Here is a 12,231-nt window from a genome sequence, read left to right as displayed (position 1 = left end):
TAGTACAGTACACGAGAGCATAAAAATAAAAAAAAAAAATAAAAAAAGCATTGTGGTGAGAACAGGTTTTTGGGTTGTTTTCACTACTCGGATTTATTTGGGAGCATATTATAAATTATAAATTATAAAATAAAATAAGAATTGATTGATGTCACAAAGTTTCACAGCACATGGGAATGGGTTATTCAAAGATATTTGACAACTAATTTACCAGTGAACTCCATACAGATGAAAGGAGAGGTGATGGATCCCATCTTAGTGTAACTACCAAGTCTTCACTAAAGCCTGTTGTTTTCAAGTAGCCTTGTTCCTACCTACGAGACCACATTTACGTTAAATTAAATGTTTGTAAGATAGGGACATTTGGGAATATATGAGATAATTCGAATAATGTATATGGTATACTCGATCATTAAGTCTTCTCAGAAATGTCTTTTTTAGAAAAATATCTTCTCAGATATGTTATTACATCGGTGCAGGTAAGATTCATTAAAAAAAAAAAAAAAAAAAGAATGTAGATGATAGTTTGTGAACTAAAAAAAAAAATCAAAATAAGTTTTTTACATTAAATCACGAGCATTCAGTAAGCACCTACTAATATAGTGAAATCCGAAACAAAAATATGTAATTGTTGTAATTAATTTGAAACAGAAGTAGTGCGTAGTATAATTTTGTACGTTATGGAGTAAGGACCTATTCTGATTTACTGATCTGAATTGATTTAAACTAGACCGAACTGATTGGAGCTGAACTGAACTAGACTGAGCTGAAATGAATTGTTTATGAGATAAGGAAATTAGGAGCGGAGCTAAACTGAATGGAACTGAGCTGAACTGAACTGAAATTAAGTTGAAGAGAACAGACTCTTAGAGATCTTTGAAGGCATAATTCTAAAAAAAAATAAATAAATAAAATAAAATGGAGGCATTTAAATAATAGATTTGACAAATATAAAGTACAAAGTGTTGGTTTATACTCTTATTTATAATACTCCTTATTTTACTTAAATTTGACTTGTATATGAAAAATGATATTGATTGGACAAATATTAAATAACCTATGGCTTGAAATCAAATCTAATGACTTATCCAACTTATGTACTAAGGGCCTAATCCATTCACTTTACTTTCAAGTGTAATTAGTCCAGTTACAACTAAAATAAGTATTTAAAAACGGTCGAAAATATATTGGGTTCTCTAGTTGAAAGAAAGGAATTAAATATTGTAAAAACTTTTCAAATAAGAAAATGTAGTAAGTATTTAAAAACGGAGAGAATAATAAGATTTTCGGATAAGTTCAGATTAGTGAAAATTAGGTGAATAAAAACACCCCCTAAATCTTGGCATTTTAAAAAGTAAGAACGGAGGAGTAAGTGATTCTCATTTTTAAAGAGTCTAATGAAAATTGTACTCTTGAAAGTAAAATGTTAGAAGGTGCAATCTTTATTAAAACTAAAATGAAAATTATACTACGTATTATGTTTATTAGCTTGATAAGTAGGTATTTAAACATTCGTGTTAACACCCCAAAAGTTTTTTTTTTTTTTTTTTTTTTTTTTTTTTTTTTTTTGTTCACTCCAAAAGTTCTTAAAAATATACGGAATAAAATAAAATAAATCCACTTGCTTTAAAAACTCTAATTTAAGGAAGCTAGACAGTGTGATAGAAACGCCGTCGCATCATACCTTGCATGCAAATAACCAGCTGTCTTCACCAAAAGCATTCAAATTCAAAAACCAAAAATATCTAATTTTATTTATTTATTTATTAATCAATTTATTTATTTTACTAGAAAACCCAAATAAATCCTAGCCGTTGCTTTTAATCCGTTACCCAAAATTTCCTCAATTTTGATGCACCCTTTCAATTCAAATTCAAAACCCTAATTTTACTCCCAGTAAAAAAGTAGCCGTTTTCCCTCTTTCCTTCTCTCTCTCTATAAAACTCTCTTCCTCCATTTTTGAACTCCACCCCTTTTTCATTTTCTCTCTCCTCCATAAATTGATTTTCTCTCTCCTCTTTAACAGAGAAAACTTCAATTTTAATCATCGAAAATGCGTGAAATCCTTCATATTCAAGGGGGTCAATGTGGTAACCAAATCGGTTCAAAGTTCTGGGAAGTTGTTTGCGCTGAACATGGCGTCGATACCACCGGAAAATACCATGGTGACAGTGACCTTCAACTGGAGCGAATCAATGTCTACTACAACGAAGCGGGTTGTGGGAGGTTCGTTCCTCGGGCCGTTCTTATGGATCTTGAGCCCGGTACCATGGATAGTATCAGATCCGGCCCGTATGGTCAGATTTTCCGGCCCGATAACTTTGTGTTTGGTCAGTCTGGTGCTGGGAATAACTGGGCTAAGGGTCATTACACTGAAGGTGCTGAGTTGATTGATTCTGTTCTTGATGTTGTTCGCAAAGAAGCTGAGAATTGTGACTGCTTACAAGGTATTCGATGAAATGCCTCGCTGAAAAAAAAAATCAATTTCTTTCATTTTTTTTAGTTGTAATTATATATGTTGGTATTTTTGGTGTTGGATCTGAGTGTGGGATGTAAAATGAAATTGAATTGCAGGGTTTCAAGTTTGTCATTCATTGGGAGGAGGTACTGGATCTGGGATGGGAACTTTGTTGATTTCGAAGATTAGGGAAGAATACCCAGATCGAATGATGATGACTTTCTCAGTTTTCCCATCACCAAAGGTGTCTGATACTGTGGTTGAGCCTTACAATGCTACTTTGTCTGTTCATCAGCTTGTTGAGAATGCAGATGAGTGTATGGTTCTTGATAATGAAGCTTTGTATGATATCTGCTTCAGGACTTTGAAGCTCACTACTCCTAGCTGTATGTTATTGCTACTCTCTCTTGCTTTATATACTATGATGTTTGAATGTTACAATTGCATTAATCTGTGTATGTTTGGATGTTTGAATGTTACAATTGCATTAATCTGTGTATGTTTGGATGTTCATTGTGATTTTTGGGGATCCTTATTTTTGAACTCATTAATTTCTTGTTAATTTGAAAATTTGAAAGCTATATAGGAGTATGATAGCAAAAAATTAATCTAGGCTATAATTTTATTGCTTAAGCTTGCTGTGTGGATTCTCTGAAGCTGGTATTTTGTTCAAATTGGTTTTTGTTGAGTAGTATAGTTTTGTGATTTGAAAACAATTAAGATCTGGGTTTGGTTTAATTGCAAGAAGTTCCATCATTTTGTTTGGCTATTAAAATTTGAGTTCTAATCTGGGGATTTGGTTTCATTGCAAGAAGTTTATCTGGTAGTTATAGTGAGTTCTAATCTGGGGTTGTTTGAATTGTACAGTTGGTGATTTGAATCATTTGATATCGGCAACCATGTCTGGAGTAACATGCTGTCTGAGGTTCCCTGGTCAATTGAACTCTGACCTCAGGAAACTTGCAGTCAATCTAATTCCATTCCCCAGGCTTCATTTCTTCATGGTTGGTTTTGCTCCCCTCACATCTCGTGGATCGCAGCAGTACCGCTCCTTGACAGTCCCTGAGCTAACCCAGCAAATGTGGGATTCGAAGAACATGATGTGTGCAGCAGACCCACGTCACGGTCGTTACTTGACAGCCTCTGCAATGTTCAGAGGAAAGATGAGCACGAAGGAGGTTGATGAGCAGATGCTTAACGTGCAAAACAAGAACTCTTCCTACTTTGTTGAGTGGATTCCCAGCAACGTCAAGTCCACTGTCTGTGACATCCCACCCACCGGTTTGAAGATGGCATCGACATTTATTGGTAACTCGACATCAATCCAGGAGATGTTCAGGAGGGTGAGTGAACAGTTCACTGCTATGTTTAGGAGGAAGGCTTTCTTGCATTGGTACACTGGAGAAGGGATGGACGAAATGGAGTTCACTGAAGCCGAGAGCAACATGAATGATTTGGTTGCAGAGTATCAGCAGTATCAGGATGCAACAGCTGAGGAGGATGAATATGAAGATGAGGAAGAAGAGGAGCAGTATGAATGACAAGAAGTTTGTGCCAGTAGTTTTTTAAAGTAACTATGAAGAAATGTTTAAAAAGATATTTTGTCAAAGTTGGTTGTAACCTCAACTTCCAGTTGTAGGAAAACTGACTTAAATTCACCAATTAAGCTGTATTTTGTGACATTGTAGGAATTTGCAAGAATGTTGATCAAGTTCTAAGTTTTTGTTGCCAATGGCTTCTTTTTATTTTGTGATACCTATTTCATTACTTGATTTCTTTTGTAATTGTATTTAAGCTTAACAAGCCATTAGCCCTATTTTCCTTGACTTGTTGTATTGACAATTCTCAGATCTGTACTCATTGTCTCATTCCTTGTGCAATCTCTCTTTGCCATTTTCATCTAAAACTCGAGATGATTATAATTCGTACACGAGAGTTTTAGTTGTAACTGCAAAAAGAGAAAGAAGGTATACATGAATAGCCAATAGAAATTAACGCTCTTTAGCGACAAAGGTTTGTTTGACTCATTCCAGTTGACCATGTAAATCTTATCAAACAACCTTAAGTTAAATTGAAAATTAAAATAATTTGCACTCCAATAATTAGGGGTGAGCAAACCGGGTACCCGGCCAAAATTTTAGGACCCGGACTTGGAATTGGTTGGAACCGGGTCCTAAAATTCGGAACCGGAATTGGAATTGGTTTAACTGGGTCCTAAAATTTAGGAATTGGAATTGGTACCACCGGGTACCGGTTCCGGTTCCGGGTACCCACTTATGTATGTAATTTTTAAAATATAATACAAAATTATCATTCTTATTTTAGCTAGTATCATTATTAGTGTTTAATACTTATATTTATATATGCATTAAGCTATTTGTATTCATGTTAGGTATTAATAATACTTTTTATTTTACAAATTAGATACATTTAACATATTTTTATTATCTAAAATTTATTTAGTTTAGGATATATTGGGTAACCGGGTACCCAACCGGTTCCGGTTCCAAAAAGTTGAGAATTGGAATTGGAATTGGTTATAACCGGGTCCTTAATTTATTACCCGGGATTGGAACCACCGGGTCCAATCTCGGTTCCGTACCCGCCGGTTCCTAACCAGTTCCGGTTCCAATTCCGGGTACCCGGAATTTTTGCTCACCCCTACCAATAATCATCAATTGGGTTTTATTTTTTGACAAGGATTTGTTATGGCTGATCAATCAATTGGATTTTATAGTACTCCTGATATTTGTTTGATTTATCCCAACATTGGTTTTTATAAGGAAAATTTGACTCTTGTTACCACTAAAATATACCACTTTTGACTTTTGCTATACATCTAAATTAGTAACTATTTTTTACTTTTTTTAATGGGCCTAACTACCATCGCTGCAACCCCACCTCCTCCCTTTCCTCCACCCATGCGTTGCCTACCTCATCTAACCCTAACTCTTTCTTTTTCTTCTAGCTTCATCCCTTAATTACCGCAATTTTCATCAGCCACCTCCACCGTTGCTGCCACCAAAGCGCTACTCTCTCCACCATGAACACACATAACCACCAACCCTTGCTGATTATGTCACCATCACTCCGTTGCAAGTAACCTCCAAATAGCCGCATAGTAGCTCTCTTGCTTTCTAAGCCGCAATAAATCAACCCTCGTTCATCACCATGGCGGGTGCGAAAGGTGGTTCGTGCAAGCACCACCCTAAACGGATATAAACAGAACCTTAAAACTCATGTAGGGTGGTTTTAAGGGTTGGGTTTAGAGTTAGGGGTGCCGGTTTTTGGGTGGGGGAAAGGGAGGGGGGTGGGGTTTGCCAATGTCAGGGGATCATTTGGGCGGCGGCAACCGGCTCGCGGAGGGGAAGGGGTGGCAGTGGCTAGGAATTTTTTTTAAATAAAGTTTTTTTTTTTAATATATTATACCATTATTTTATGAAACAATGAGCACCACTTGTCGAAATCTTAACATATTCGGTTAAGTGGCAGCAATTGCATTATTTTGCTTGTGTTGTTCATATTTTTAGTTTTCAATAATATCCTTGTGTCACAGCCGCTTTTTGGTCGACCTAGGCAAGGCCGTCGACCACCCTCGCATAGGCGCGCAAGGCTTTCGGGATCCCACTTGCCCACACGAGCAAGTGCGCGCTCGATTCATGAAGAACGAGCGAAATGAGGCTAGAGTAGCTCACTTCCATGTCTAAAGCTTGTGAGGTTATCAGGGATAACCCCCAAGTGCTTAGACCATGGTGCTAGCAAAGCCTTCGTCAGCTAGGCCTTGGGCCTATGGCTAGCATGCGCGCGCGCACTTAAAGAACCTCAGAGTGTTTGGGTGAGCAAAACTCCATAACAACCTTTGATACTTATTGAGGAGACTTATTGGGACCCTAATAGATCATACATGGCCATAGGCCAAGGTTAGTTGGATTGCAAGGATCGGGTTTGAGAGTCCATTATTGTGTTACTGTTAGTTCGGTATTTACTAGTATTTCATGGCCAGATCAAAATAAAGCTCTTTAGGGGGTGTAGGAAATATTTCAAGCATCCCACACTTGAGCCCCACTGTGATCATATACTTAAGCATGGTGGCATCCAAAGGGAAGGAAGCTAGAGTAAAAGAGTCGCCAATAAGTTTTAGGAACTTATAAACCGTTCACAAGGTGAAGGTTACACCCCTTCACGATCCACGAGATCGCTAAATCCATAGTGGTGTTGAACCATGACTGGATATTCGGGGATGAAGGTACAAATCCAACTTAAAAGAGATTGAATCTTCCCTAAAAATAGGTCTCTACTTTATTCTTCTCATATTCATGTGCGTTTTCTGACTAATATACAATCAATATAATAATCCTAAACCTGTTTATCTATGTTGGTTGAATATTAATGCACAAACAAAACTATTATTGACGATCACTTGAATTATAATCATATTAGCCTAAACCAGATTATTAATTATCTTATTAAGTGTGATTACAAGTACAAATTCCCTTTAATCCTGCAAGAGAGGGCGTGATCAAGCAATAACAATAATAATCAAGCAACATAATAACAATCATCATCATGATAATAATCTCAATAAAGCATAATGATATTAGCAAGATCCAAGGCATGATACTAACAAGATTAATAACAAATCCTAGCATGTCACTAAGCATTAAAGATCAAAGCTTTAACCCTAACATGATACTAACATGACATCCTAACATGATACTAGGAATTAATATAATCAAAGCATGATTTCTATATTAAAAGAATAATTAAATTACTTACTTTGATGCCTCGTATCTCTTTCTAATAACAAAATACACGCGTTAGTAACTTCAAGGAAAATATTAAATCAAACAATTAAATTAAATATTTGAAATAGAGATTTGAGACCAAACCCTCAGAAATTATCAACCTTTCACGTTTAGGGCGAAGGCAACTTCGAACTTAGCCAGGTGTGTCTAGAACTTGTGAATGCAGAATGTTGTAAAGGGGAGGGTTTAGAAAGAGGGAGAAGAATAAGCTATTGCTTGAGAGAATTAAGGATGATTGTCGATGATTGTGGATCTTGATGATTCTTGATGAATAAAAACGGGAAAATACGACCCTATTTATAAAGAAAATGGTCCGAAAACGATAGAAAAAAGTTAGAATTTGAAATGGAATAAAACTAGCTTTTGTCGCCAGCGACAAGACCCAGCGCGAAACGACAAGCATCATGCATGGCGACAGAGTCTGTTGTTTGGCGCTAATTAAAAGATAAAACGCGCTTTTTTACGGAATCCTCTTCTTAATATAATTAAATAATTAAACTCCGTGTTTATCAATTTTAATTCAGATTTTATCATAATAAAACACTTGTTTTATTTCAAACCAAATTCATTATTTTTCTAAAAGATAATTATCAATCCTAACCTTATTAGCACTCAAAATAACCTTCTAGACTATTCTAGAAAATTAGAATTAATCCTAATAATTTTAGGAATAATAATTAATGGGCCCTCCACTAGATCATTAGATCATAAAACCATTTCAAACCCAACTTAGTATTTGGACCATAACTTCCTCATTATTTATCGGAATTGGGCTTATAATATATCGTTGGAACACTCTTTGCGAGCTCGACCCAACTACACTATTATTGGAACCTTATCATGGACCAAGTTAAATTGGACTAGCTATTTTCATAAATAGAGTGAATTTTTGAAAACAGAAAGAAGATTTTATTAAAACTACCGCATCACAAGACTTTTCACTCTTTCACCTCGTTCGATAATCAAGTGACGTGAAAAGTATTCATTACTGAGTTTGGTTTTTGGGGAGACACATTTTGGTGTCTATAGGGGGCGAGTGCTCACTCAAGAGTCAGGGGTCGACTTGAGGGTGGCCTTATGGCTAGGGGTCTTGGGCATGGTCTTGGACATAGGATAGCTTATGGGGACTATAGCACACTTGGATGGCTATGGTGGACACTCAATAGGACAAACCGACTCGGTAGTCCCGAATGGGACGGACGCAGGGTGACTAACGAAGGCCGATGGCTTAGTACGGTCCATGCTATCTAGGTGGTGCGTGGTTTAACTAAGGGATGATCTTGGGATCATGTTAGGGTGTCTCTACGGTGGTGATAGTAGTGGCTCCGACATGGAGGAACGACTGCAGACCGGGTCAATAATGACTATGGCGCATTCGAGGAAACCATGGACTTACGTGGCCACATAATGGATAAGGAAAGACCATGGCTTGTATATTGTTTACCCAAAGCTTTCCTTGGTGGAATATTTATACTAGGGACTCCTTGACGGTTATGCTTAGTCATCGTGGTTGCTTACAATTGCCTTAAATCTAGGGATTGGCTAAGTAGTGGGGCTAGTAGGCGGTTGAGGTAACCAGCCACGTTGCACCACCCTCCCTAAATTGTTGAGACGGTTATGTTGAGGTGGCACGTGGCTAAGTATGGTTCCTAAAATATAGGACCATGATGTTAGTGGGTTGACTAACGGTTATCACTATTAAAATTCAGCCAATTTGCGACCGTTTTTCTACGACCGTCATGAAAACGGTCGCAAAATATGAAATTTGCGACCGGTTTTAAAGCGGTCGCAGATTTGCGACCGTTTTTGGGTTCTAAAATGGTCGCAAAGGTATTTAAATAATTATCAAAAATAAAATACATGTCAAAAATATTTCAAAATAAAATAAATGTTGTTGCGACCGTTAGTAGCGGTCGCAAAATGCTACAATTGCGACCGTTTGAGATACATTCGCAAAATTACGGTCGCTAATACCGGTCGCAAAATATCTATTTTTTTTAAAAAAAAAGGTAGTATAAAAGCAGAGTATACCCTAACCCTAATAGAGTAACAACCGCTCCTCTTTCCCCTCTCTCATTTTCATTTCTCTCTCTTCTCACGCCTCTCTCCTCTTCCCCTGTTCCCCTCTCTCTCTTTCCTTTTCTTCTTTCCCCGACCTATTTCCCCTTCTCTTTCCTCTTCTTCTTTCCCCGACCTCTTTCCTCTTCTACTTTTCCTTTATTCTCTTCTGCTCCTCCCTCTGTCTGGGCAATAAACATTCCTTATTCAACGATTAACAAACGAATTATGGTGTTAATGGTCAAATTCGATCATAAAAATTTCAGATCTGGAGTTTTTGTGGTCGAATTCGACCATATGAACCATTAGAGGAAAAAATATTGATAACGGTGGGTTTAATTTATGTTTGTTTTCGATTTATGAGGGTTTTATTTCGTTTTTGTTGATTTTTTGGTCGAATTTGTTGTGGGTTTATTTTTTTTGGGTATAATTATTGGGTTGAATTTTTAGGCGATTTTTTTTTGTTTGATTTTTGTTAATATTACTACGTATGTTTGATTTTCGTTTCGAATTTTGGGTTGATTTTTGTTAATTTTATTCCGGATTTGATTTTTTTGTTGATTATGGTTTGATAATTGTTTTATTTTCGATTTTGTGGTTTATTACTTTTATTAATTCGAATTTCCATGTTTTATTCATTCGAATTTTGTCTGATTTTTTTTTTCGTTTGAATTTGTTTGGATTTTTTGGTTTTTTTTTGGGTTTGATTTTATCTGTGTTTTGGGTTGATTTTTGCTGGTTTTCGTGGTGGCTGGGGTTTTCGTGGTGGCTGGTTGGGGTTTTCGTGGTGATTGGGTGGTGTTTTAAGGTGTGCAGTGTGGTGGGTAAAGGTGGTTGGCTGGGAAGGGGTAGTGGGTGGAGTTGGCTTGGGTGTGAGAAGTGGTGGGGGTCGTGGCTGTGAAGAGCAGGGGTGGTGCGTAATTTTTTTTTATTTGTTTTTTTTCAACTTTTAGCGACGGCCAAAAGCGGTCGTTAATTTCCAAAATTGCGACCGCTTCTTTTACTGGTCGCAATTATTAATATTTGCAACCGTTTCTTTTGCGGTCGTTGAAAATAACAAAAACGGTCGCAATTATGAATTGCGACCGTTTTTGCTATTTTCTGCGACCGTTAGAGGCGGTCGCAAAAACCTTAATTTTTAGTAGTGTATCTTGACTGCGTCTATGACCGAGGTTAAATGGGAACGCGGTTAAGCCACTACGAGGACGGTTCCTATGAAATAGGAGCATCAGAGTAGTGGGGCGTGGCCAAGAACGTGGGTAGTTATTTTGAGAGAATAATGCCACGTCATGTGTAAGTTACACTACTCACTAAGTGGCCCTAGAAAATAGGAACACTAAAGGAGTGGGCGGTTACACTGATTAGGCAGTTGAGCGCCACATATGCACACTGAGGCATGCCTCCTAAAATATAGGAGCATGGCATAGTGAGGCTTGGCGGTTACCAAGCAGTTGAGAGCATGGGACGTGGGTAACTCCCTTGACACGTGGACAAGCCTAGATTCATCCAACTAACCAAGCAAGTGGTGGGCAATTACTAGATCATGAGTGTAGTGGGTAGTTATTATATCTGACTGGGTTCTAGTCAGTGCCTATAAATAGTCCAAAGCACTCATCTGTTGGGCATCGAATTTGGGGAGCTCTAGAGAGAGATTCTAGAGAGAGAAACTCCTTGTAATTTGTAAGCCACATAAATAATAAAGCGTTTACGTTGTTAATGCTTTGTTTCTTGCTTGTGTGCGTATATCCTTTGTTGCTTGAGTGTTATGTTGATCTAGACTCAGTCTAGGCGCCACCACAGAAACCTCCTAAGTTCCTTACCTTTTTTTTTTTTTTTTTTTTAATTTTTTTGACGCGAACCTCCTGAGTTCCTAACATGAGCCCAATAAGCCACTATGTGGCAACTTATATTTTTTTAATTTTTTGGTCTTGAAATTGAGATCAAGATTTAGGGTGATTACCATAAAAAATAAATAAATAAATAAATAAATAAATAAAAAAATGAAGAAGGTTGATGGAAGAAGGTTCGATAATTCTGATTCCCATAACAAATGAACCACATTATAATTTATTTTCATTAAAACAAACAACGATCAGGCAATTTTGTTTTATTTATTAATTGGGACTAAATTATAATTGTTGCCAAGTAGAGAAGAGATTGAAGGAAGAAGGTTCGATATTTGATTTAGGGTTTCTAAAAGGAAATTAATCTATCGTCGAATTGAAAATGGCGTCGATTGTTCCATACGGTTGGCCGTTTCAGTGGAATCCTGAGGTTTACCGTCGTCGTTCCTCCATTACCAGCAGTTCGAGAACGAGGCAGCGATATTTTTCAATTTTGCATAATCAGATGATGATTCTGATGCTTTTTTGCCCTTGTACAATCACACTTTCAAAGTATGTAATTACTTCTTTAATTTTTAGGGAATTAGTTGGTTGAGTTTTGGTTAAAAACCCCTAATCTTGTTTCTTTACATTTGTAGCTGATGAAGGATATTTGCGGTATGCGGTGGTCTCCCTCTGGATCGTCCTTGCTCTGTGTCAGAGGGAATCACTTGTTCGTCTTGCTTACTCAACCTTCTTTCCAGGAATTTAAGTTTTCTGTGGATGGACAGGTTTTTTTTTTCTTTTTTTTTCTTCTTTCGAGTCAATTTGAGTCGGGTGTATTTTAAAGTTAAAGTCATGTTAAATTATTTTGTTCAAAAATATCATTATTTTCCCAACAACGATGATTTTTTTGCAGCTCTCTGCAGCTGAATTTTCGGCTAAGGAAAATTATTTAACTGTCATGTACTGGTTGTCACATACCCAACAAGTTAGTAGTAATGTTGTTTTCGAAATTCTATATACATAGTGTATGTTTCCTTTTACATTAGGTGACATTGATCTGATATCGATAGTACGGTTTGTT

The 12,231-nt window shown here is 36.9% G+C and overlaps 2 protein-coding genes across 2 annotated transcripts in view; both read left to right on the top strand.

Moving 5' to 3' along the window:
* The first annotated feature begins 1,961 nt into the window (after positions 1–1,961).
* Positions 1,962–4,190, top strand: LOC145570057 (tubulin beta-2 chain-like). Its single transcript, XM_081629045.1, has 3 exons — positions 1,962–2,447; positions 2,575–2,844; positions 3,326–4,190. The coding sequence occupies exons 1-3, from the start codon at positions 2,054–2,056 to the stop codon at positions 3,997–3,999; spliced, it is 1,338 nt and encodes a 445-aa protein (XP_081485171.1). The 5' UTR covers positions 1,962–2,053; the 3' UTR covers positions 4,000–4,190.
* A 3,590-nt stretch (positions 4,191–7,780) lies between these two features.
* The window catches only part of LOC145570055 (mitochondrial import inner membrane translocase subunit TIM10-like), a 45,280-nt gene continuing 40,829 nt past the window's right edge, over positions 7,781–12,231 (top strand). The window contains exon 1 of the mRNA XM_081629042.1: positions 7,781–7,787. The gene's annotated coding sequence lies outside the window, so the exon portion shown is untranslated. The remainder of the gene's footprint in view (positions 7,788–12,231) is intronic.

Source organism: Chenopodium album, chromosome 12 (genome assembly GCF_948465745.1).
Source record: "Chenopodium album chromosome 12, dcCheAlbu1.1, whole genome shotgun sequence".
Taxonomy (NCBI): domain Eukaryota; kingdom Viridiplantae; phylum Streptophyta; class Magnoliopsida; order Caryophyllales; family Amaranthaceae; genus Chenopodium; species Chenopodium album.
The sequence above is the reverse complement of the archived record's forward strand: the minus strand, read 5'-3'. Positions and strand labels throughout refer to the sequence as shown.